At 40.4% G+C, this 26,065-nt stretch overlaps 2 protein-coding genes across 2 annotated transcripts; one reads left to right on the top strand and one right to left on the bottom strand.

Moving 5' to 3' along the window:
- Nucleotides 1-1,603: 1,603 nt before the first annotated feature.
- POLR3G (RNA polymerase III subunit G) lies at nucleotides 1,604-14,024 on the bottom strand. The gene is made up of 7 exons (XM_008492119.2): nucleotides 13,905-14,024; nucleotides 11,822-11,951; nucleotides 7,707-7,769; nucleotides 6,980-7,030; nucleotides 3,076-3,146; nucleotides 2,103-2,231; nucleotides 1,604-1,690 (listed from the first exon to the last, which is right to left on the bottom strand). Exons 1-7 carry the CDS (start codon nucleotides 14,022-14,024, stop codon nucleotides 1,604-1,606), a joined length of 651 nt encoding a protein of 216 aa, XP_008490341.1.
- A 3,462-nt stretch (nucleotides 14,025-17,486) lies between these two features.
- MBLAC2 (metallo-beta-lactamase domain containing 2) lies at nucleotides 17,487-25,139 on the top strand. Its single transcript, XM_008492146.2, has 2 exons — nucleotides 17,487-17,989; nucleotides 21,496-25,139. The coding sequence occupies exons 1-2, from the start codon at nucleotides 17,542-17,544 to the stop codon at nucleotides 21,879-21,881; spliced, it is 834 nt and encodes a 277-aa protein (XP_008490368.2). The 5' UTR covers nucleotides 17,487-17,541; the 3' UTR covers nucleotides 21,882-25,139.
- Nucleotides 25,140-26,065: the final 926 nt, after the last annotated feature.

The raw sequence follows: 26,065 nt of genomic DNA, 5'->3' as shown, positions 1-26,065 counted from the left end.
AACATGATTTGTATAGATAGAAACAGTTTAAAATAAAATTGGTATACCTCTGAGGTGTGACCTGCATAGCATTTTAGTTTCATTGCCTTTACATCCAATATGTATTTTATCAGAACACTTGAAAGCTACACCCTAAGGAACACATTATTACTGCACACAGAAGTTGGTGGAATAATGGGAGCACTGTTTTCCAGTCAGCAGTGAGGTAAAGTATGGCTTGGCAAAAAGCCAAACTTTCAAAGAAAACTTCCATGCTTCTTTCTGCTGATAAAAGAATTGGTTTAGTTTTAAAACTCTTCTTTCATTAGATCTGGTAACAGCCCTAGTTACCAGGAATGTAATGTTTTTAAAAAGTGAAAAAAAAAAAACAAACCAACCAAAAAACCACCAAAATAACCCTGATCAGTAGTAATATAAAAGACTGATCAATAATACTTTGTAGCATCAAAGCACAGAGAATGGGGGACAGAGAATGCTCCCTCATTTCCTTAAATTTCTAATCTCAGGAGTAACTGTCACATTTAGGCTGTTGGTTTCTTGAGTAAAATCAATGCCTCCAAACACTCTGTGCTGAAATTCAGAAATCTTGTTGGAATTCTCAGAAATCTTGTTTTCCTAATTAACACTGCATGCATCAAAACCCCTCATCACTTCTTTTCCTACTTTTGTGGTTTTGGTTCTTGTTTTGATTTGTTGTTGGTTAAGTTTCTGTCTTGTTTGTTCTGCAGGAAAATAAATAAATGCAATAAGAATTATACAGGTAGCTGTCACCTGCCATCTCAACAGCTCTGTGAGGTAGCAAAGTTATTATCACCTTAAGAGTCAGGGAAACTGAGGCAAAAGGATTTGAAATTCTCATCAGTAATCTGTGCACCACTGATGAAAACTAGGAATCCTTAATTTCCTAATCTCAGATTCTGCCATGTATTTTTACCTAAATTAAATGACCCCTAATTACTACACTGATTCATAAAGGTAATGTAACATCCTAAAGATTACAGTCTCTTCTCACAAAAATAACAAGAATAATAGTGATTTAAAATACTCTCATTATGTTTGTCCATATTTCAAGTCATTTTATATTAAAGTGCTTAGTGGTCAATTTTGTCACCTGATTTCAGGAGTCACATAGATTCATTCAGAGAAGTCAGCTGCCAAGTACAAGCAGCTCATGTCCACAAAGGCTGTATCTCTTTTTTGCTGCAGTCACCAAGAATTTCACTGTTTTCAAGGTCTGACTGCTAAAGCAAAGGACTGACTAGTGCAAATGCTTAGGCACAACTTTGACTGAAATGCATACATTCTTTTTCTGTGCAGAGGCAACACAATGGCATATAGCTTGCTCCATCAGTAGACATTCCAGAGACCCTTAAAAAGGTGCATGCCTGCAGAAAATGTGGCAAAAGAACAAAACAAAGGATCTCAGCTCCTGTTTTACAGCAAACAGTACAATTGGAAAAAAAATGTTGTTTGGTGCCTTTTTTGGAGAGCATACTTCAAACCAACAGATCTAATGCATTAGTTCTGTTGATACCCAGCCTACCTCCAGAGTTCTACTTCAAGTAGTGTAAGGCTTGAGCAGTGTACCACCTATCAGTAATAGCTAGTAAGTTGCTTCATCCATGTTGTCATCACTACCAGCACCAAAGTCATCTCCATCTTCAAAATATGAAGAAATGTAGTCATTTTCCTAAACAAGACGAAAAAAAAAATCACTGTATCTGAAAGAGATGAGGTTTGAAACATGTTTTAAACCACTTGAGAACCACTGTTTTGAAGTTGTAATATGTGTTTTTTCTTATTTCTCTAGAAAGGAAAATACTGTAATGAAGTTTTGTTATCTGTGGCAGAGGAGGCATCAATGTTTTAGTAATGAATCATCGTATACACTGATTATTGCAGGAAAAAATTCCTGCTTGCAACATATTTTTTCAAAGCTCCTTGGCAGTAAGAAGTCTGAAAGACTGAACTGCAACACAATGTAGCACAGGCAAAAAAAAAAATAAATTAAGCTATGGACATTTCTTTGGCTAACAGACAAACAACATACTGCTCCATGAGTGGGGTTTGACTTTGTGTAAACAGGAAAGTTAACACTATACCTCTTCATGCTCCTCTTCATCATACTCCTCTGGTTCTTCTGCTTCTTCATCATCTTCACCTTCTTTGTCTTTCTTTTTGTCTTTCTCATCTTCTGATTTTTCTTCTTCATCATCCTTCTTCTCCAACTCCTGTCACAAGGCAATCTCCTTTACAAGGTAATTCTATGTTACAGCACCAGCATATCCTCTATGCTACCAAAGTGTTGCACTGATGTTAATAGCAAGACAACATAAAAATGCTGTGCACATTTTTGCTCAACAAAACGTGGTGTGAAGCTCAAGAATTTCAAACAGAATTACTCGACCAAGCATTAGCCATCAGACGTGGTCTAAAAAAGTATGTCTTGAGTATTAAATCAAGATGATGGTTTCCCTTTATCATCCACTGTTAAATAACTGACAGTAGAAGACCAAGTCCCACTTGATAATGCAGTACCATGCACTCTATATAATAACCTATCTGCACCAAAAACCTGACTGATCACCAAGACAAAAAGTACAAGGCTCTTTCCCCTTCTAATTTCCCACTCCCCCACTGTGGGCAGTCACCTCCAAAACCCTGGTCACTCTCCTTTTAAATTTCTGTTCCTGTTTGTTACCTCTCAACTTACTGTTTCATTTCTGTTGTCACTAGGTTAGTAAAACAGCAGCAGATCTGAAAGCTCTGGCACCAGTTCCTCCCTCAATAAACTAATAGTAGCTCTACAGTTCACAGTCAGGCCATGTTGCTACCCAGTGAGGAACAACTGGTTGTTGTGTTCATGGTCAAACAGGAGCAAAGAAAATAGCTTCTCCACAGCTAGACTCTACCTTTATCCCTCCCTTGTGACAGCAAAGCACAACAGCTGTCTGCCAGAGTAACAAGACAAGGCCAGAAAAAAATCTGCTTTGGTTATTCCACTGTATCAAGCAAAACACTAAAGGTTTTTGTTTTCCCCACTGTACAATTTAGAAGGATGGATGTACAACTTACCTCAATTTTTTTCAACACATCCAGATTACTTTCAGACTCAAGGATTTTTGCCTTTTTTGGTTTTGCACCTGCTGAAATAAAATACATCACTATTAGTTTGGGGTTTTTTTAATAGGAAGAATTTTTTTAATGGAAGAAGACAAATTCTCATCTTTTACTTCCTCTTGAGAATGCCGTGGAAATCCCATACGGTCTGCATTAAAATTACCTTAGATTTTGAGGAGGTGAAAATACCCAGTTTATATAAAAGATGCTTACTGGGCTAGTCTGAAACTTACTTTGAATGAATGGCTGACTAAAGGTTTTGCCAAAATATGATGTTCAGCTTTTTAAATTTTTTTCATGCACTTACTCTCAATATGTTAAGAAACCATTAAAAAATCTCAGTTATGCTGAAAAGGCAAAAACTCATGAATGTTACTAATTTCTGCAACACACTGATGACAGTTGGGTCCTTCAGATAGATTTAAAAAGGCAGACAACAGGGTTTATTGGCTCTAACATAGTAGGCACAGTTCCTGCAGCTAGATGGCTTTTGGAACACAGCTCACTCTGATCTGATAAGTCCACAGTGCACATTTCCACCTAGTGCCCTGCCTGGTGAACACAATCTTTATCAAATTACTCCCTACAATCCATCTTCATTATGCTGCCTAATTATGTGGTGGAGCAAAGGTGAAAAATGGCATTCCATACACCCCACGTTATATATTACTCTTCGACCTCAATTTATTGTTCTTCAGTAAATTCAAAATAATTTGATAATTACTTTAAGTAATTCTTCAACCTGAATTCCAGCACCCTCATCTATGGTTGGCCTCAGATCCAGGAGTGCAGTTTGACCAGTAGATGAGAACAAAGATCTCCAGAGCAAGAGATGTTAAAGCATTTAAAGAGCTCTGTGAGCCATCCCCCTCTCCACAATGGAACTCACTTTCAGCTCTCCTGCTATTTCAGCACCGTCTCCTAAAGCTCAGAGGATGGGGCTCTATCTAACACAGATTAACTCCTCTCAGCAGGGTGAAACTGCCCAAGCCAAGGGCCATATTGGTGTGGCTACACAGCTTCTGAAGGACAGGCAGCTTCAGGCAGGCTAGCTGATGTTACTGGCACCTTTTTTTACCCTGGGCTGCACAAAGTGGCAAGAAAAAGAAAAAGTATGCATTTATGGAAGGGATGTCCTTTCTGGAACAGGTAGTAACCCACTGTGGTTTTTTTATTTCATCTGGCTGAATACTTAAGTAAGCAGAAACTAAGAGCTGCTAAGGACAAGTGTGTTGGGTCAAAAGCATGTCCTCAATAACATCCAACTCATTTCAGTGTTTTGCCTAGGAAGAGATTACAGGGCAAAAGCACTGCAGAGAGCCAAGGGGAGTCAAGCTGCTTGGTAATATGTAACACAAACAGTGTCCAAGCAAACACATCCAGAATGAAGTAGGCTTCTGAGGAAAACAAGTGGTAAGTGCAAAATCACCATCTCTGCACAAACCCCTGCAGGCTTTTAGAGCCTGGAAATGAAAACATATGCAAAACCTTCCCTTAAATGATGGGCATCTCTGAGACAGAGGACCCATCATTAGTAGAACTTCCAGCAAAAATAGCTTCTTACATCCATGTAGCTCTGAGATGGAATACAGTAATATTTCCAAATACCTCTTCATGCAGGGCCTAAGTGCACACATCTGGTTATACAGCACATAGCTGGCCTGCAAGAGTTGAATCCCCTCAATGGGGTTGGGTTTTTGGCAGGCACTGCTGTTATCTAGGATATCATGGTACTGTGTCCAGTTCTGGGACTCTCAGTTCAGGAAGGAGATTGAGGTGCTGGAGCAGGTCCAGAGAAGAGCAAGGAGGCTGTGAAGGGATCCAGCACAAGTCCTGTGAGGAAGGACTGAGGGAGCTGGGGCTGTTCAGGCTGAAGAAGAGGAGGCTCAGGGGAGACCTCATCACTCTCTCCAACTCCCTGAAAGGAGGTTGGAGCCAGGGGGGGGTTGGGCTCTTTTCCCAGGCAACTCTCAGCAAGACAAGAGGGCACAAAAGGTCTCAAGTTGTGCCAGGAGAGGTTTAGGCTGGAGATTAGAAAGAATTTCTTTATGGAGAGGGTGATCAGGCATTGGAATGGGCTGCCCAGGGAAGTAGTGGACTCTCCATGACTGGAGATATTTAAAAAGAGACTGGATGTGGCACTGAGTGCCATGGGCTGGGAACTGCAGCGGGAGTGGATCAAGGGTTGGACTTGATGATCTCTGAGGTCCCTTCCAATTCTATGATTCTATAACCCAGGGGAAGTGCTGGAAAGGTGTGGAATTCCACCCCAGGTTTTCTCACTAAGGAGGCAGATTGTCAGATCTTGGGTCAAAACATCCAGAGAAAACAGAAAAGGGGAGGGAGAGGTGTGTAAAAGTGAAGGAATCCCTGTACATTCAACAGTGTAGTGATCCCCAAACCACTCCTGAAATCTATGATTTCTTCCCCATTTGAATGTCGGGGAAGATTTTTCTTGACTCCTTCACCTCTGTTGCACATGATATAAAGTGTCACCCAAGATGGATGTTCTCAAAATACAAAGATATGTATCAAAAAGCCTAAAGTGTTAGCTGCTTACAAACCTACTGGGTCATAAGACTTTCTATGACTTTTTTATAACCAAGATTCCAAAAATGTCATTTTTGCCTTCAGAAGGACAGATTATGTTTTTATCCAATCAAATTCTGAAGGTCAGATGATCCTTACTGTCAAGATTCTCTAAGAAAATGCACCTCTGAGAGCAAATAGAAAAACTGGTACAAAAGTGGTAAAATCCCCCACAATGAGCAGTGGTTCTCTTTTAGTGTTACAGATAATAATAAATCAGCATTTATCAATTCATTGGATCTTGGAGAGCTAATTATTGCATATTGGCTTATAAAAGCCAAACAGTTATTTTTTAACTATTTTTTATTTTTTTTTTTTTTTTAAAGTAGGTATGTACTGGCTTCTTCTTTAGATATATTAGTAAATATTTAATTTTCAGTTAAGTCTTGCAGTCTGCTTGTAATACCATGCTTCTCAATTACACTATTAAAAAGAAATAAAGCAACAAAGCTTCCAGCTGAGCCAGTTACATGACTGCTGCACATTCCCTTTTGGTTTTGTATTTTATCCTTGAACTGAAAAAAGACATGTGAAGGACTTGGACAAAGAGAACAAGAAAATAAAAAATTAAATATACTAGACAGCTAGGTACAGGAAGCCAACTGTTATTTCACATCAACAGAGCAACAGACAAAGAACTTAAAATAACAGTCATGCATACTAGAAGACACTTGGAAAAACAAATACATGTAGGATCTTGTTTAATATAAAAGTTTTTTCCTGTAAGAACAACCAATACCAGCTCCAACTGCTGTTGAAGGATCTGGTTCACAATTCTGCAGAAGAAAGCTGAAAATAAACAAAAAATAAAGGTAAAACTAGGGAAAACAGAAAATAACCTACACTGAGTCCCATATGGAAAGCTTAAAAAATGCAAAAGTCAACCAAATTATAAACAGGAGAATTAAGAAACCCAGATCATGAAGGAAAACGGCTGAACAGCCAGCTATTCACTTATACAAGAGTGTGAGTGATGACTAAAGACAGAAACTTTCAGAACAAAAAATTTTGTGTTTTTTGTTTTATTTTTTTCAGTTATGTATCTCAAATGTTAATATCCCATCAGAAAGGAATGAAAGGAAGAAGTTCCTACAGAAGCAAAGCAAAAACCACAAAAGACAGGCAGATTAGTAAATTATTCAGAAAAAATCTGCCAAAAGCTGTGATTATTCAGATTAATTAATATTTCTACCACTTTTTTTTTCTCTAACCAGCTCTGGTGTATATTCTATCACTCAATTAATGTGCACTAAATTCTTCTTAAAATTACCTTTTTTGGTCTTTTTCTTTGGCTTCATCTCTCTTGGGAGTCTTCTCCAATCTGTACAGAAAATAGCTTTAATCAATGAATGATGATTTACAGAAGTAATCCTCTTCCTGTCATCCACCAAGAGAAGACAGAGGCCCCTGTGCTTGAGCTGATTTACATGCATGCCCAGGTGTTTTAGCACAGAATTTTATGGAATTCCAGCTCTACTTTAAACTGAGGAATTTGAGTGAGGACTGGTCTTTCATCCACTTAATGAAAACTGGCATCTTCCCCAAAGAGGCAAAGTTCAGCCCTTCCAGTGGCTCACAAGCTCTTCAATTTACATTCTGTAATTAAGTTTGCAGTAATGAGCTTTGCAGATACAGTTGTGGAAGTTTAACACATTATAAACCTGTGACTGAGACATCAGGTTGGGTTATTTTTATTAACATTGATGTTTGATCCCAGTTCAAAACTGGGATCTGCCTGGCAAGTTAAGGAGGAAGAAAAGCTAAAGTAAGACATAAAGCTTGCAAATTTTTTTGTGCCAATCAGTTTTTTCAACTGAGTAAATAAATAAAATCAGATTTTTTTTTTTTTTTTTTTTTACAAAACAATACTTCAACTTGACCTGGAAACATGAAAGGGATTTTCATACTTTTGTACTCCTTGAAAAAATAATGAATCAAACATTCAAAAGAGCAGAACATTTCACAGGTTGATACAGAATTAGCTTCTCAGGTATTACCTGGGGTCCATGTTGCATGCTCCTTTTCACTGTCGTGGTACTTTTTACTGTACCTCTCAATTACTACAGAGAAGGACATAAAGTTATTTGATCCAATCACTTGAAAAGGTAATTCAGACACTGTCCTTGATATTTTTCTGTAACTAAACATATATGTCTTTTTTTCTCCCATATTTAACACTCCCTTGTACTGTTGTCAAACACTTAACAAACAGTTCAATGTCCCTTCTTTGAGTAGTTCTCACTGTAATTCACAGGACTAATAATTAGCTCAGTACTTGCAGACCTGAATTCTATATCCCCCCCCCCAAGCAAAAAACCCCACATTATTGCTTTTAATTTTTGAAGTGTCTCATTTCAAACAAACCTTAAAAGATATAACCTTAAACATTTCATTATGTGTAACAATTTTTATAAAATCCAATCTTATTTATTAAGAATTACAACGTTATTATTGTAATCTGTACTTTTTACCCTTGAAATATATGAAAAGAACTGCAAATAAAGTCAGGGAATCTATGCTGAAACATCAATGAATGCCAACTCTTCTACTCTTCAACGGTCTCACAACCAAACCTTTGCTTCAAAACCAGACAGTGTCATTTATCACCACTGGGCTAATCAAAAAGCATAATCTGGGAATCCCAGGTCTCCAAAGGCCATGTCTCAGACTGATGATGATCATCTCCCAAAGCTTTATATATTTTTTGCAATGGCAGAGCTTTGAACATAACAGAGTTGTGCCCTCAACAGCAGCAGCATATTTTAGTCTATTTAACTTCTTCACAGGAATAAGAACTACACTGAGAAATAAAGTGTAAATAACAGAGTAGTTACAAATACATCAATATATACTGAAAAAAACCCACCTTCCTGTACAGCCTTTTAATGACAAAAGCAATATGAATGAATACTTCAGTATTTTTAAACCAGTCCCATTTTTTCTTACCAAATTGCCATGACTAACTGCAAAACTCACTTAATGAAAAAACTACTGATTCTGATTGCATTAATTACTCATTACCCAAACAGGGTAATTTTTTGTGGGTATTGAAAAAAAAAAAAAAAAAAAAAAAATTAACAAAGACAGAATGTGACCTTCAGAGTCAAAGACTTCTATCATACTCACCAGGGGAAAGGAAGGGGAAAGGAAGACATCAGAAATTAAGCTCAGCTTTGAACTTAGTTATGATGAGGGTGATCAGAGAACCTACTTAGAACTGTGTAACAAAGAGCTTGGTTTAAAACAACACTGTCTCACGGGGCCATTAATGTGGAGGGGCTTCACAGATGCTGTAGGAAACTCAGCACAGAGAAAGAAACTGTTTTGATTTCAGCATGAGGCTCTTCACTGAAGAACTAATTGCTGATGCCATCAGGAAAAAACAATGCATTAGGGAGACTCTCCCCAGTCACAGCTAATGAATTAATTCCAAACCACTGCCAAGGTGACAGAGCAGATGCACATATAGGGAAAATCTGTATGATTCACAGCTTGTGCAGAGAGGACTCTGTGAAGTCATAAAGAGAATAGATCAGGCCTGCTACTCACTCACTCAAAATGAGTGCTGAAATGAATGATAAAAATTTATTCTATATAGCACACTAATGCATCAAAATGGCCAGGTACCATTAGATGTGGCTTTCATTGGTACCTGAATGATGAAAGAAAGACAGATAGCTATACCCTAATTAATTAAGATGCTTCCTTTCTCACACTTCAAAGGAACATTTGGCTCATAGATGTTGTGCTGAGAGTCTCAAACAATCCATTTGCAATTGTATCAAAGCCAATTTAAGAAGTCCTGCTCACAGTCCCCCTCCCTACCTCTTTCTCATTCCTAATGTGTTTTGAGGACATACAGGAGAGGAAAAGGGCTGTAAACCAGGTAACAGAAAAGATCAGTAAAAAATAATCTACCCTGGGGGAAGAAGGTGGTTTTCTTAAAGCTAGGGTGCTTCTGCCACATGATGCAGTCCCAGACACAGCTGCAGACTGTGGCTGAAATGAAAGCAAATTCCACCCCTCAAATTAGGCATTTTTGTACAACTAAAAGTAAAGCACAAAGTTACCCCAGTTTGCCAATTTATTCTCAGGGAGATGATGAGAACATCTGAAGCATGATTTGAGTCTATAGAGTGGCTGGCTACCCTGCAAATGAAAATTTTTGTAGAAAATCAGCCTTTAAAGCTGGCGGTTCTATTAAGGAGCAGAGTCAGAAACAGAAAGAGACACACTCCACCTCAAAAAGAAGACTGCAGAAACAATGAAGATTTTGAGACGAACTGTAAAAATGATCAGGTGGGTAAAAAGGAGAAAAGAAAGATAGTATGTTTTCATACAGTGGCTGGTTCCTCAGAAGTGACAGCCTTTCAGGAACCTGTAGTTTCCCTTTTTTGTGCCGCAGACAGAACCTGCAAACTTCAAGCCTGACAAAGATCAAGGGCATAGCAAGCCTCTAGTCACATGAGAATCCAAAGAGACTGGAATTTGTTTACTCAGAAGAGGACAGAGGAAACATGATAGAAGAGTGAATTGGAATTCTTCTGCCACCATAATGAGATCTAGAAATGAAGATCAGAACTGTTCTCTTTGCCTCATAACCAAGGTTTTACCTGGCTGCACCATCAGGGTCCACTCTGGCTTGTGCTTGTACTGCTCTACAGCTGCCTGCTGCATCCCAATGACTGCTGAACTCCAGATACAGCTCAGAGGAAATATTCTGCCTTTAGTGAGCCACACCATCTGGTTGGCAGTGTGCTCACAGCCCACACTGTGGAGTGCTGCTCCCTTTTAAACTGTGCTTTTGTACAAGAACAAGTGAACAATCAGTAAGGTGTGTTAATCACATTCAAAATCATAAAGATACAAAGAAAAATGCACACAGTCTCAACAACAGCTGGAATTCACCACTTCACCATGAGCAAAAATTGCAAAAAAATTCAAACATCAACACTGTGACTATTCAGTCATATATTCACCACAATCTGATGGTTTTGAGGTACAAATAAAACCTCACGTTTTAGATTTCAAGTCAGCTCTCACTATTCAAAATCAGCATGAGAAAACCCTGGATTGGCAACCCTGGATTCCATAAGCATTTTTATAAGGCTTTTTAGCAACTGCCTATTGCACTGCCTGGGCCTAGGGTCTGACACACAGCATTTCCTAACACATTGTACATCCTATTTTACTCTAAGAGCACTTGCCATTTTTACTACTCAGAATAGGCACTCAGGAGGATGACAGGACTAGGAAAAAAACATTCAAAAAGAAGCACTCCTCATAGTGATAACCTCCTGTGGCTGCCAGATTTACAATACCCCCACTGCAAGGTAAACAGACATTAAAATCTTCCTGTTTTGATTCCCTTCCCTTCTTTCCCATCACCTCACTTTTCTGATCAGGAAGCTTAGATTTCAACCATATCATTATGTAGGACTATGTCAAGTGTAGCAGAGCATTTATTGTTATCAAACAACAGTGAAGTGACTAATTTTTAGTTATATATAAGCAAAACAAATTCTAAAGTCAGGTAGAGTAAGATTAAGCTTTGGCTTCTAATCCAGCTCTGTTTATAGTAAACCCTCAGTAAATCACTTATCCTCATCTTAAGCTTCATATTTCAGGTGACTTGTCAGTAATACTTACCAACCTTTCCTGAATAGACTTAAGGGAAAAGAAACCTTTTAGAATGTCCAGCTATTAAATTTAACATTATTATTTAAATATGTATTTAAACAATTAAAATAGAAGCTGAATTTCAGCAACATTACTTATTACAGATTTTTTGCTTTGATACAAAATTTTTGGGTATTATAACAAGTAGAAATGCCTATTGCATTGGCTAAGACTTCATATAGTTGGTTTAAATGTTTCTTAAGGTATAACAAGTGAAATAGATGTTTGATACCTCTCTTTTTCACACAGCAATTGTTTTCCTCATACCTGTAGGCGTGATCTAATTCAGGAAGTGTTAAAGCAGAAAAATGCTGATTTTTATTCCTCATTACCAGTATGAAATCCACCTTGAAATATGCGTTTCACTACATCATTCTTCACAAAATAATAGGTACTGAAGATATAAGTAAAAATAAAAAGCACATGAACAAACCTTCACGATCTTCTTCTACTGCCAAAAAATATGGCATTTTTTTCATAGCTCCTCTAAGATCTTGTTTTAAGGCCAACATGTAATCTTCATCTTCTCCTGTTTTCAGAGGCACTGGTTTATTGTCTGTACTCTGTACAAATCATGTTTATTATTTGCAAGGTCTTAACATCCATCAAAACTATGCATCATGCTACTTTGCAACTACATTGCATTCGGACATACAAAACCATGTTTACAATTAAGTTTACACCTTTTATGACTTCACTGCATCTATCTGAAAAAAAGTATCAATCACTCAAGAGAGGAAAAAGTAATGGCACTATGAAATATTCATAGCCAGGTGAAGCTCTTAATTGCCAAAAGCAGTTTTTCACACCAGCCTAACTTAGTAACCATTGCTCCTCTCTTCAGTCAGAGCATTGCTGGCCTTGACGCCTTCTACAGCACTGCTGAAACTACATTAAATATGATTACTCTGAGTAACATGGACACCTTTTCCATGACAAGTGTCACAGACACAGGTTGTATTTTCACAGAACCCTCAAACAATTCAGTTTCTGTCAACTCAAATTAAGGTTTGAATTTTTTTTTTTTTTTCGGAGGGGGGAAGGAAGTCAGAGCTATGAATCTTGAAATTGGGAAAGATAAATAAGAAAAATCAGTTTTTGAAATAAACAGAAAACTAGAACTAGAGACAGAATTAATAGAATTAATCCTTGTTCAGTACCTGGGTGGCAGGTTGCCAAGTACAAAGTCACAGAGATGGGTCATGAAAGGTACTTATTGCTCCCAGCAATATGCTAGCTAGCCAACATTTTACATCACTAATGTTGCTGTTGGTAGGCTGATGTTCCTTAACTGGGTCTCTAATTGCATTTACAGGAAATTCATAAGAACTCAAGAAGTGGCTATTAGGAATTCATAACAGCAACAAATTCACTGCTTAAAATAACTTCAGTGTAAGTCAGTCAGTAACTGCAATATCTTTTTCCTCACTGCCTAATCCTAAAATCTAACTCTTGAAATTGTTATCAATATAAACTGGGTTAACTTTGATTTTTTTTAAATGACACTTTTTGCCCTGAAAAAGCTGAACCTTGCTCAGATCAGAAGGAAAGCACCTTTAGTTCTCTGTGGAATACATTAGGTATCCCAGGGCTAGTAATTCTCCTACATGATCCACTGCTGACTGTATCTGCAGAAGCTACAGTTCACACAGAATTCAGTTCTCTTGTGCTATCAAGCAGGCTGCAACACTGACATTAGGAAGTTACAAATGTCTGAGAATCAATGGCATAACACAACTTAGTTATAAAGGTAGACTAAGAGCATATATAACATCTGGTTCAGTAAATCAAAACTTTCTGTAGAACTATCCAGAGAAATCCCAGTGTAGCACCAATTATGTGCCAAACTTTCAAGTTCTGTATCATAACATGTGAGATTAAGAAAAATTTCATGCACCTTGACCAAACTGTTGACATAACTAGGAAATCCTCTTATCTAAAACTTCAGCATTTTAAGACTACCTCAAAATTCTCCAAGTTTCCCTGCACAGCAAAACTCAAACAGAAATTGTTTTCTTGCTCCTCTTGTATTTTAAAACGCATCCCAAATGCCAAATGTAAGTAAGTTTCCTCAATTATACATGATACCTTTCAGTCATTTTCAAACTTCTTTCAATTTTGGCTACTGACGTACACGAGAAATCTTCATAAATTTTTTATGTTTTATGTCAGTCTCTGAAGTCAGCAAATCTATTCACACCTTCAAAGCCTAACTTCATTTCAGACAAATGCAGATATCCAGTGTTCCCATTACTGTGATGTCTGCAAAACCAAATCATGATGAGGGCTTTAATGAACACACACCTTGCAACAATCTAGTTAACGAGGGGACAGAGCAGTTACCAAATGGATTTGAAGTCACAGTGAGAAAAAAAACCAACTGTTTACATTAAATGCTTGCAAATTTACATAAATTGCTTAGGGTTGTTGTATTTCATTACATTATCTAAAACACAACAATGAGCAGTCTTTATCTGAATGCAGAGAGTGTGTCCTAAGGTACCTGCAGTACTTACAGGAAAGGGTGGTGGAGGTTTACACATGACATCAGGCAAAGCTGCACCTTTTGTAAAGCCAATTGCCTCCACATTGAAGGTAAATGCTGCACGTCCTCTCCCTCTGCCTGATCCAGCCATCTGGAGTTAACTAAAAACATTACAGATTTTTAATTATTTACTTTTGTTACTTGTATCAAACACATGCATGTATTTCCTGTGAAATTAACGTCTAAAAAAAGATTACAGCAATTTTAAAGCCACCTTCAAAATTATTTTTAAAGATGACTTTGATACCCACCTTGGGTGAGTGGTAAAGAAAATATGATAAATTTGGTACAAGATGAAATACACCTCCATTCCCTCATTTCTGCTAGCCACCTCTGCATGCCTGAAATTATCTCCTAACCTAGGAGTTCTTAAATGTCTTCTTCAAAACCTTAGGTACACTGACTTGAGTTCAATCAGGATAGAAGAACCAGAAATAAGAAAAAAAAAAGAAAACCAAAGAACTTAGGCACTTTGACTTTCTGTGCATATATTGTGCAGTTTTGGAATTATTCTCCAAAAACCAGTTTGTGTTTGTCACACATGGCTTCTTCACCCATTCAGATTATTTTTTCTCCTCTACTCTTTTTCACAAGCTTTGGGTATTGTTAGAGCCAAAAAGCAAAGAGGTTTGAGGTAAAATCATCAAATGACTTCACAAAAGCTCTCTCTGCTCCACTCCAGCACATCTACAGGCAAACTGCTGAACAGAAGGAGCTTGTTTCTAACTGAAAATATTTCACCAAGGATGCAAAAGAAAACAAGCCTGCAGAACTACATTTAGAGTCACATCTCACCAGCTTCACCATGAGGCCAATCTCCATTTCAGGACTGTAAAACCCATGCAAGGAAAGCAAAATATGAGAAATAAGTATTTTCGGGGGAAGATGTAAAGAAATGGGACCCAAGAGAAGCTTGCCTGAAGCAACGTGCTACTGCTTGCTCCCCAAGACCACATAAATATCAATTCAGGTCCCCAGCCCAGAAATATCATGTGCTGTTTCCCATTAATTGCAAGGTCAATATATTGCACTCTGCTTTATAAGAACTGTTCCGGAGTGACTGCTGTAACTGTGTCATCACAATTCCCACCATTATTGTGTGGGTGAGATCACAAACCCAAAACAGGAAATAAGAAACAGCACCATATCTACAGCTTCTCATAGTCTTGTCTAAAATAACAAGGAATCTACAACAGAATTATTATTAGGAGCAAAGAAATTCACACTTAATTTTAAGATACCCTCAAATGGAAGCAATGGCCTTTCTGTTGTTATTGAAAAACAGGTTAATGCAAGTATAGCCATACATTATTTTCAACAGGAGTAAGCTCTGCTTGGGTAAAATATAACATATTGTGTGTTTCCACATCACTAAAAAAAAAAAAAAAAAAAAAAAAAAGAGCAAAGGTGTTTGAAAACAGGATGAAGAGCAAGATAAGAGCCTGGCAGAATGAAGAAAGATAAAAGATACAGTAAAGCCCACAATATTAGCTATTCTGTTATCTAGATTTGAAAAAAGTCAACCAACCAAAAATAAACAAACAATGAAAAATGTTAAGGGAGATATACAGCAAGGACAGCCATGCTGTTTGCATTATAAAAGTTAGATTTTAAAATGCTGCTTTAAAGTTTAAGTCTTGGCACTATTCTCATGAAATTGTACACTGGTCTGATAAGTAACGAGCTTTAAAAGTAGCAGAATTTCAGCTACGCAGTTTTGCTGAAAACGGTGATTTATTTATTTTTTTTAAATTCACCATAAACTTGACAGTGACAGATGACTGGGGAAACCACGAAGTTAAAAGACGGAGATGTATAACCAGGTCACCAAGATACCACCCCAAACAGTGTCCTGGCTGCCAGGAGGGATGCCTCATCCAGTACCTGGGGCACTGTCACGTTTCCAGTGAATTTCCACATCACCTACGCTACAAATGAGAAGGCACATTCCAGATTTAAGCTTTTAAAAGTCCTTCCAAGCCTACGTACAGTGTTGCAGTGGGCGAGGGGTCCCGGAGCTCTCCTTATCGTTACCTTTCCCTCAGCAAACTCCCGATGGGGTTCGGTTCCTTGATGGATGAGCAGATAGAGGGCTGAAAGACTAATATTTTGTGGGGTTGTTATTTTTTGTGTGTGTGGTTTTTGCTTTGTTGTTGTTACTTTTTTTTTCGTTTTGATTTTTTGGTTTGGTTGGGGTTTTTTTGGTTTTTTTTTGTTTGTTTTTTTTTTAACTTACGCCCCCGAAGGCAAGAAGATGACAATATTCTCCACCACAACCACAAGCCCACGGCGTATCAGGAGGATCCACACCTTCAGCTCCTCACTCGCCCCTTCACCCTCCCTCTCCCGGATACCCCCGGGGGGTTCCCCCTCTTCCCTCACGATCCCTCCAGGTCGCCCTGCACAGGACCTCTCACGACAGGAGACGGGGACGCTACCACCCACGTCCCGACCGACGGAGCCTCCCGGACCCCTCACAACTCCCTCACCTCCTCAGAGCTCACCCGCTCCCTTAACCATCACTCATCCCATCCTCTCCTCAGAGCCGCCCCTTTCCCTCATCTACCCCTCGGAGCCGATCTGCTACTTCAGCCACCGCCCCCCAGAGCTGGTCCTCTCCCTTATCCACCCTTCCGAGCCCACCCTTTCCCTCATCCGCCCCTCAGGGTTGATCCGCTCCCTTATCCACCCCTCAAAGCCCACCCTGTCCCTCACCCTCCCCTCAGAGCCCATCCGCTCCTTAGAGCCGCCCCTCAGAGCCCACCCGCTCCCTTATCCACCCCCCAGAGCCCATCCGCTCCTTCACCCGCCCCTTAGAGCCCACCCGCTTCCATCCACCCCTCAGAGCGGACCCTTTCCCTCATTTGCCCCTCAGAGTACACCCACTCCCATCCGCTCCTTCACCCAACGCCCCTCAGAGCTGATCCGCTCCCTTTATCCATCTCCGCCGCAGCCTCCCCGCTGCCCCATCCGTCTCTCAGAGCCCATCCGCTCCTCAGAGCCGCCCCTCTCCCTCATCCGCCCCCCAGAGCTGACCCACTTCCTCACCCGCCCCTCAGAGCCCACCCGCTCTCATCCACCCCTCGGAGCCGCCCCTCTCCCTCATCCGCCCCTCAGGGCAGATCCGCTCCCTTATCCACCCCTCAGGACTGATCCGCTCCTTCACCCACCGCCCCTCAGAGCCCTCCCGCTTCCATCCGCCCCTCAGAGCCTCCCCTTCCGTCATCTGCCCCCCAGAGATGATCCGTTTCTTCACCCGCCCCTTAGAGAGGACTTTCTCCCTCACTCGCCCCTAAGAGCCCACCCGCTTCCATTCGCCCCTCAGAGCCGCCCCTCTCCCTCATCCGCCCCTCAGGGCTGATCCGCTCCCGTATCCACCCCTCAGAGCCCACCAGCTCCCCCATCCGCCCCTCAGAGCGGGCTCTCTCCCTCATCCGCCCCTCAGAGCCCTCCCTCTCCCTCCTCCGCCCCTCAGGGCTGCCCAGCTCCCTCACCCGGCCGCCGCCGAGCTCCGCCCGCGGCTGCCGCAGTGGGCAGGTCCCGGTGCCGCCCCGCCCGCGGCCGTGTTGAGTGGCGGGGGGGCGGTCGGTGGAGCGGCTCTTCGGGCGATGTCGGCGCTGGAATGGTTCGCGCACAAGCCCTTGGGCGGCGGTATCTTCTGGATCCAAGAGCGGTTCTACGAGTCGGGCAACCGGGCGAACATCTGGTTGGTGCGGGGCTCGCAGCGAGACGTGGTGATCGACACCGGGCTGGGGCTGCGCAGTTTGCCCGACTACCTACGGGACGCCGGGCTGCTGGGCACGGAGACGGAGGGGTCCGGGCCGAGGCCGCTGTTGGCTGTTGCTACCCACGTCCATTTCGACCACTCGGGCGGGCTGCAGCACTTCGAGGAGGTGGCGGTGCACAGCGCTGAGGCGGCGGCCCTGCTGCGGGGTGACAACTACGAGGCTGTCACCTGGCTGTGGGAGGGGGAGGTGGCGAGGCCGCCGCGGCCCGGCTGGAGGGCCCGGCAGTTCCGCGTCCCGCCCGTCCGGCCCACCCGCCTGCTGCAGGAGGGTAAGGAGCGGCCGGGGATTGGGGGTGGTGGTGGTGTTCCCTTTGGAGCTAACGTTAGTGTTAATGGTTGAGCTAAAGTGACTTTAAAAAAAGAAGAAAAACGAAACCAAAAAAAACCCCAAACACCCCAAACAAGCGTTTTGTATGTGGATCTTCCCTCTGTGGTCATACTGCTTGTAATCACAGAATTCCCAAACAACTTGGGTTGGAAAGGAACCTGAAGATCATCCAGGTCCAACTCCCCTCCTATGGTCAGGGACAGCTCCCACCAGCCCAGGCTGCTCCAAGCCCCATCCAGCCTGGGCTGAGACACTGCCAGGGATGGGGCAGCCACAGCTTCTCTGGGAAACCTGGGACAGGGGCTCAGCACGCTCACAGCAAAGAATTTCTTCCCAATATCCAATCTAAATCTTCCCTCTTTCAGTTCTAAGCCATTCCCCCTTGTGGGAGTTTTCTGTATGCAAGGTTGTACGGATACATATATAATGTTATGGCACATATATAATGTTGTGAAGACAGACTGACAGAGTTGGGTTATTCAGTCTGGAGAGGAGACCTTATTTCAGCCTTCCAGTATCTGAAGGGGGCTACAAGAAAGCTGGGGAGGAACTTTTTAGGATGTCAGTAGTGGACTTCTTAGGATGTCAGGACTGGGGGAATGGATTCAAACTGGAGGAGGGGAGATTTAGATTGGAAATTAGGAAGAAGTTCTTCCCCATGAGGGTGGTGAGACCCTGGCACAGGTTGCCCAGAGAGGTGGTGGAAGCCCCATCCATCCCTGGTAGTTTTTAAGGCCAGGCTGGATGGGGCTCTGAGCAACCTCATCAAGTGGGATGTGTCCCTTCCCAGGGCTTAATGAACTTAAAGGTCCCTTCCAACCCTGAAAATTCTGTGATTCTATAGTGAATATATAAATATAGACATATGTAGGGTAATAGTTAAACTAATTTTTTTTCACTTACATTCAGTCTCTCCAACCCACTTTGCAGAATCTACGACCCATCCGTGCTCCTTGGTCTGAAGCAAAAAAAGAGATCCTGTGGGTTAAACTTTTGTTTCTACCATGAGAGTGTCAGGGATTGAGAATGATGCATAAAATACCCTGTGCTTGCCTAATCTGTTTGCATATTAGTGCAGGATTTTTTTCCCTTAAAATGAAAATCACTCAACAGTAATTGCAGTGTCTAATTGAGCACCCCAGGTGTAGCCCTAGGATTCTAACATGTCAGTCAGTTCTGGCATCTGGTGACTCTTTATTATTTATAAATAAACAGGCACAGCAGCGTAAAGAACAAAGCAATTTATTGAAATATGTGCTGTGAAGAATATGAGATTTGTTTTGTGAGTTTGCAAACCAACAGAAGTTTGTTATATGTATTTTTGTTTTTAAAGGAGGAATTATTTTTTAAAATAATCCTGTAAAAGAGCAGTCATGCTTGCTGTCAGAGAAACATCAGTGTCTAAAGTAGTATTGATTGAGACACACTGTGTGGAAAAGGCATGAGTTTTTGGTGGATGTGTCATTGCTGAGGGAGGCGGATATCCAGTCATGCTGAAAACACAGAATGTGGCACAGGCAATTTTCTGTTACAGTTTTTACTTGTACATTGACTGCTTCATTTGTTGAGATTAGGTTTTGTACTACCTTAATCTTAACAGATCTTCCAATCACTTTTCATTTTGCCACTTCCAGCTAAAATTGTATTTACTTGTGTTCTGCCTTATCATTTACTGTTTTCTTAGTTGAGTCTTCTAAGACTCAGAGTTTCCTTCAGCTGTCCCAGTTACTTTTTTCTTAAATTCTGTACATCCTTTTTTTAAATTTTGGATGCCATATTCTGTTTTTTCATATTCCTTCCAGTGCCAGGGGCAGTTTGAAACCCACTATAACACTTTTCTCCATTAGCATCACCACCTCCACTGTTGTTTCCTTCACTAACACAGGCAGTTTCTGCACAATCTTCTGAAGAGTCCCAAGTTTCTTTCTTTATGCTTCACAACATCTCCCTGAAAAATAATTTGGATAAAAATTCTCTTTGATAATTTTGAAATTAGCTGCTTCTTCAAACTTGGAGATCCTAAGAAACTCCTGTTGCATAGTCAGATGTTAGCTCTTGGATGATTTCCAAATGCTCTTCTAGAATTGTCAGCAGCCCTTATCTGACTACCACAGGCCCTGTACCAAAAGATCTGCCTTAAATACTTTAAGGCTTGCAGAGTCTTTAGTAAATTTGTGTTGTGCCTGCCTCTGGTGTGGGACATACCTGCAACTTTAAGATTCCTAGAGCAATAGAGTTTTGGTAATTTTTGCTGCTTCTCCTGGGAGCTTGGAATGTGTATTACAGTTTCAAGCATCATTTTATGATGGCCTGGATGTAACTTCTTTTAGAGCTGTTTCATATAATTTAGAGCAGCAGCTTCTGAGGAGGTTGTAAATATGTTGGTCTTCTTTCCCTACACAGCCTTAAAGTTTACATATTTACCACCTGCAAAATAATGGGGTTTGCATATTTATAATTAAGCTGGGGTTAGAATTTAAAATTGGCATCAGAGTTAGTTGGCCTCTTCTCCATCCCCAGACTGACTTTCTGCTGAAAGTAGCAGTTCAGTGGCTAGTACAATGAGAAAAACATTCATATTTAAGCAGGCAAAAAAATATGACCTTATTTTAAGGAAGTTCTGTTTTTTATATCTGTGATTGGATGAGATGAAAAGTGTGTGGAGTCCAGCCTGGGTTTCTTCTCCAGCAATTCATATTCTGTCATTCCTGAAAGCAGGTTGGAGCCAGGGGGGGGTTGGTCTCTTTTCCCAGGCAACTCTCAGCAAGACAAGAGGGCAGGGTCTCAAGTTGTGCCAGGGGAGGTTTAGGTTGGACATTAGAAAGAATTTCTTTAGGGAGAGGGTGATCAGGCATTGGAATGGGATGCTCAGGGAAGTAGTGGATTCTCCGTGTCTGGAGATATTTAAAACGAGACTGGATGTGGCACTCAGTGCCATGGGCTGGGAACCACAGGGGGAGTGGATCAAGGGTTGGACTTGATGATCTCAGAGGTCCCTTCCAACCCAGCCAATTCTGTGATTCTATGATTCTTTGATTTTGCCTTTCAAAATTAATAGCAGTGCAATTCTAGGTGAATTAAGTGAGAGTGTAATGATAATAAACAACTGTGAAATACTTTGCACACTTTAAAAGGAGACCAACAATATTTGTTTGTTTCCTGTTTTATTTTCTCTTACTACATTTCTTTTCACATTAGTTTCACATTTGTTTTCACATTTATTTTGAGAGTAGGTTCAACTAACACAGCCTAAGCCTGTGCTGTTACCATATCTGGCAAACACAGTAATGTCAGATGTGTTTTTGGCACTCAACAAGAAAACAAATGCCGCCCTGGCACTGCTGTGGACACGTGTACAAACACAGCAGTGTGGGGAGATTGTAATCTATTTGTGGCAGTCAATATACACAACAAATGCTTATATCTTCCTCTATAACACATTTGCAGGGGATGTGATCAGCCTTGGAGACCGAGACCTTACTGTCCTGCACATGCCTGGCCATTCGAGAGGCAGCATTTGTTTACACGACAAAGACAGGAAGATTTTGTTCAGTGGAGATGTGGTGTATGATGGATCCATGATCGACTGGCTGCCCTACAGCAAAATCAGTGACTACGTTGCAAGCTGCCAGCGCCTCATGGAGTTGGTGGACAGAGGTCTGGTGGAAAAGGTACTCCCTGGGCATTTTAACATATTTGGGGCAGAAAGGCTGTACCGGTTAGCTTCCAACTACATTTCACAAGCTGGGTTTTGTCACAAGGTTTCCACTTGTGCCATGAGGTCCCTGGCGAGCATAGCTCTCCGTGTCACAAATTCCAGAGTCACTTCCTAGTGACTTTGTTTTTTGGTGTGGTCTGTTCCCTACTGGAAAACCAAATGGCTTGTGGAAATGTTGATGCAAGGAAAAGCAGTAAGCGTTAGTAAAGGTGGTAAACTGGTACAGATAAGCTGAAAAAATTCTCCCTATTTTTTTCCCCACTCTATTCCTATTTTTATAAAAAGTACATAAGCTAGTAGCTTTAGCAAAACCTAGCATTTTTCTTTCTATTTTATTCAGAGCACGTTTGCACATTTTGTGATTGAGATATATTGATTTATTTTTGTTATGATCTGACAGATGTATGTATGCCAAAATAAGAGGTTTTACATTCATGCCTGAAAACTTGTTGATGTAGCACTAAATTTGTGACTATTCACCCCACTATTTGGCACTTCAGGATACACTGTAGTGGGAATAGTGTTTTTTTTTTTTCTGGGTCGACAGTTGGACTTGATGACCCTAGAGGTCTTTTCCAGCTGTGAGAATTCTGTGATTCAAGTCCTGCTCAGGTTTTGGCCTCACACAGCTTGTGCTAAGACCTGGTGTGTGCTGGGAGCAGCACCATTAGGTCACAGCAACACCTGCACAGGGTTCAGAAAAAGATAAGGGCCAATCTGCAGCCATAGCCACCTGCTCAGTGTCTGCTGCACCACTCATCACCTGCAGAGTAGCTGTCTGGCAGGTTTAGAACCCACTAGTGTGTAGAAATGCTATAGACCAAACTTCCCTGATGGAAAATGTATAGATCTATCAGCTTACCCCAAAATCTGTATCTTTTGATACAGATCCAACAGCAGATGGGCTGGTGGGGCCTTTCATGCTTCTTGGTGCAGTGCAGGGGATGCCTGCTGCCCCATGACAGAGGAGCAAGAATGAGCACTCTCATTCTGTTTTGCTTACAGCTCTGGAAATTAGGAATCAGAGAATTTGTGGACTAATAAATTCCTGTGTTAGACTAGTTTGTACAAAGTGGACTGAGCCTTTGCTTGGTGTGTTTTTTTTCTCCTGATGAGCTCATAAAAGAAAATTCTGTACACAGTAGGTTCTGTCAATTTGAGAGAAATGGAAATTTGAGAGAAACTTAAAGGCTGTATTTGCATTGAAGAGTATTTTTATGTGACTGGATTGTAACTTGGTTGTTAATGCTCTGTGGGAGGGTAAGGATGAGGCTTTAATGTGAACTTGCCCTACTGCAGGTGCTGGATTAAACAGCCAGTACATTTGTTGCCACAATGTGAATGTAACTTAAACTGTTTACTGTTTGCATATGAGGTGTTTGGTGTGTATGGTTTTCATGAAAAGTGAACTGCAGTCCTATCACTACCTGACATCTAAAAAAAGTTTAATACATTAAGGAATGCAAAATGACATTGTAACTTGCTTATGAGAATTGAATGTGTGATTTTAATGTTGAAATGGCTAAATTTTGTGTCATTATTCTAACAGTATATATATAGATATATTTAATTTTTTTTAAAGGACACTGTCTGATGTTATTTTTGTATGCATACTTCCCTAAAAAGAATGCAAACATTTTTTTCCAAAGTTTTAGTGGAGCTAAACCTTATTTATTTGGATTTCACTTTATGGAGGGAAGCTTTTTTCTCCCTATTTATCTTAAAAACCAGAAAAGGACCCCAAAGTTTGGGCTCTAAGTTATGGGGGAGTGAAAATAGATAGCCTTCTTAATTAGTATAAAGTCTTGTGAGAAAAACAGAACAAAACCAAACTGTTGCAAAATGAAAGCATCTGTGTCTAAAAATTATGAAACAAAATATGTTTATGTAATGGTTTTCTGCTGTCACAGACCAATTCACTCCTGCCTTTACTGAATATATTCTTTACTAGGATTTCTGCAGGTTGTGATGTGCCTAGTTCTTGTTAGCAGTGCCTATCTCCAAGCTGAAGAAAAATTGTAAGTGGGCAGGACAGGTGTAGCAATGCAAGACCTGTTACCACTCAGATCACAGTCTCTTTTTTTGGAGGAATCCAAGTGTATCAGTAAATTACATGAGGAGTGTTTAATCAGTGGGAAGACTCCTGTCATAAATAAAGCTAAGAGCTTTTTATCTTGGACTCATTTGGCCAGAAGAAAGGCAGAAGCTTAGCATGGGAAGCAAAAAAGCCAATGAAGAGGCCCAGAATAAACTCCGTGGTGTTGCTCTTTACTTAGCAGTCCAGAGGCTGTTTTTGATGACCAAGGGTTCACAGTGGGTAGTCACAGATCTGAAGTGACAGGTGGGAAAGTCAGAATGTCTGAAGAAATACATAGGAGTAAATCTTAAACCAGTAGTCCACATGAAGCCATGGTGTCTCTGATTACCCAAGAGTAACTGAGTTCCTTCAAAGTAGACATCTGTGCCATAAAACCAGAAGCAGCCTTGCTTCTGTGAGGACAGCAGTGGTGGTAATCCCGAGCAGTAACATGGATGGAGAGACCTCTTCTGTCACAAACCCTGCCTCTCTGTATGCCAGTCACTAAAATTCTACAAAAGTTGTTTGGGAGAGTGAGATCACGTTGATTTAGCATTTTGTGCTATGCCACTTATCAGCTTGGAAGTTTGATTATTCATCCTGTAGCCAAAGTTTACTGTACTTTAAAACTTGAGCTCCTGAGAGTAGGCTCACAGGCATGTCTAAGTAAAGATGACCTCTGTAATTTGTGTTTGAGTCAGTGCTCAGTAGCAGCTACAAGATCCTTAAAATGCTCCATGCCCTATTAAGCCATGCTTAAGTTCATTAAGTAGTTGAAGTTGGCAGCAATTGCCTGTTGGTTTTTTCTTGTCCAGAATCTTGGGGATAATTTCTTAGCTCAGAAGTGAGCTTTATGTGAGCATAGCCCTAAATAGGGCATGTTTGTAAACTGCTGCTATAATCCAGTTGGAAGTACTTTTTTGAGAGTCTTAGAATTATTTTTGTATTGTAAGAAATTGACTACTAGATAAATGCTATGTCTTAAAGAACTGCCTTTGCCTATTTTTGTTAAGAGTTTTCAAGTTTTAGTCATGAATGTGACAGTGTCCCTTTAACACTCCTTGGATTAAATATTTAAAACATGCATTTTAAGTTTAAATATTCTAACATTTTCAGTATTTAGAACTGCACTGATATGTTTGTAAAATCTAATAGTTTTCAGAAGACTGGGAAGCTGGTAAAAAAACCCAGGAATTTTTTCTCCCTGTAATCTGTCAAGACTTTTGTCATGTTAAACAACAGTTTACATATACATCGTTTTATCATAGATAAACATAATAAAAAATGTTGTAATCCTGTGCAGTTCTGTAATAATTTCTAGGTCTTTTTCAAGAAAAGCACTCATTCTGAATGGAGCGTAAAATGTTACAGAAGTTGCTACCAGTGTTACATATGCTTCTGATTTGCTTATTATGCATCACAGACAGATCCTGCAAAGCTTGCATAAAACCATGAGTGGATACTTAAGAAAACCCAACACATTTTAACCCAGATAAGAGTTTGCATGCAGAAAACATAAATGTGATGAAAGTATGTATTTGGGTGTCAGTTTCAGTTTGTGGTGACATAGATTGTTTCTACAGAAAACAGTAGCTAATGACAGCTGTTTACTGTACCTGAAACAAAAATAGTCACGTAGCTTCCGTCTGGCACAAAACTGGAGCCTGGAATAATGTTTAGCATACCTGTTGTCTAGTTTGTGTTAGAAGACTCCTTATTAACTGATAAACTGCAGAAGTTTCTTGGGGATTAAATAATCCATGAATAACAAAGGCAGCTGCTCTCTAAGAACTGTGACTAGATAACAGCCAAGACTAAATGAAGGTGAATTGCAGCTGTTTAAAAATGAAGGTTTGTATCACTAAGCTTCAGTGATACACGGTTGTTCACTTAATAAACTGCACTTGTTTTCCTCCCAGGAGTTCCAGGTTCAGTGTGTAGTCTACAAACCAATCTCTGCATTTTAGCACAAATACAATCTTATTTTTGAATCTACTTCTTCTCAAAATATGAATGTTACTAGGTGATGACAGAATTGTAAGGCAAATACAGGCAGAAATGAGCTTATGAAGGAGGAAAAATTCATAGTAATTAGGAGGGAAATAAGGCAACTAAATGAAAATAACTAAAAAATATTACAATGTTGCTGTTATTTAAAGAAGCAAAAAATAAACTAGGGAACATCCATCTGCGAGACTCCACTTCTCAAATTAGGTGATTGA

Source organism: Calypte anna, chromosome Z, assembly GCF_003957555.1.
Source record: "Calypte anna isolate BGI_N300 chromosome Z, bCalAnn1_v1.p, whole genome shotgun sequence".
Taxonomy (NCBI): domain Eukaryota; kingdom Metazoa; phylum Chordata; class Aves; order Apodiformes; family Trochilidae; genus Calypte; species Calypte anna.
The sequence above is the reverse complement of the archived record's forward strand: the minus strand, read 5'-3'. Positions and strand labels throughout refer to the sequence as shown.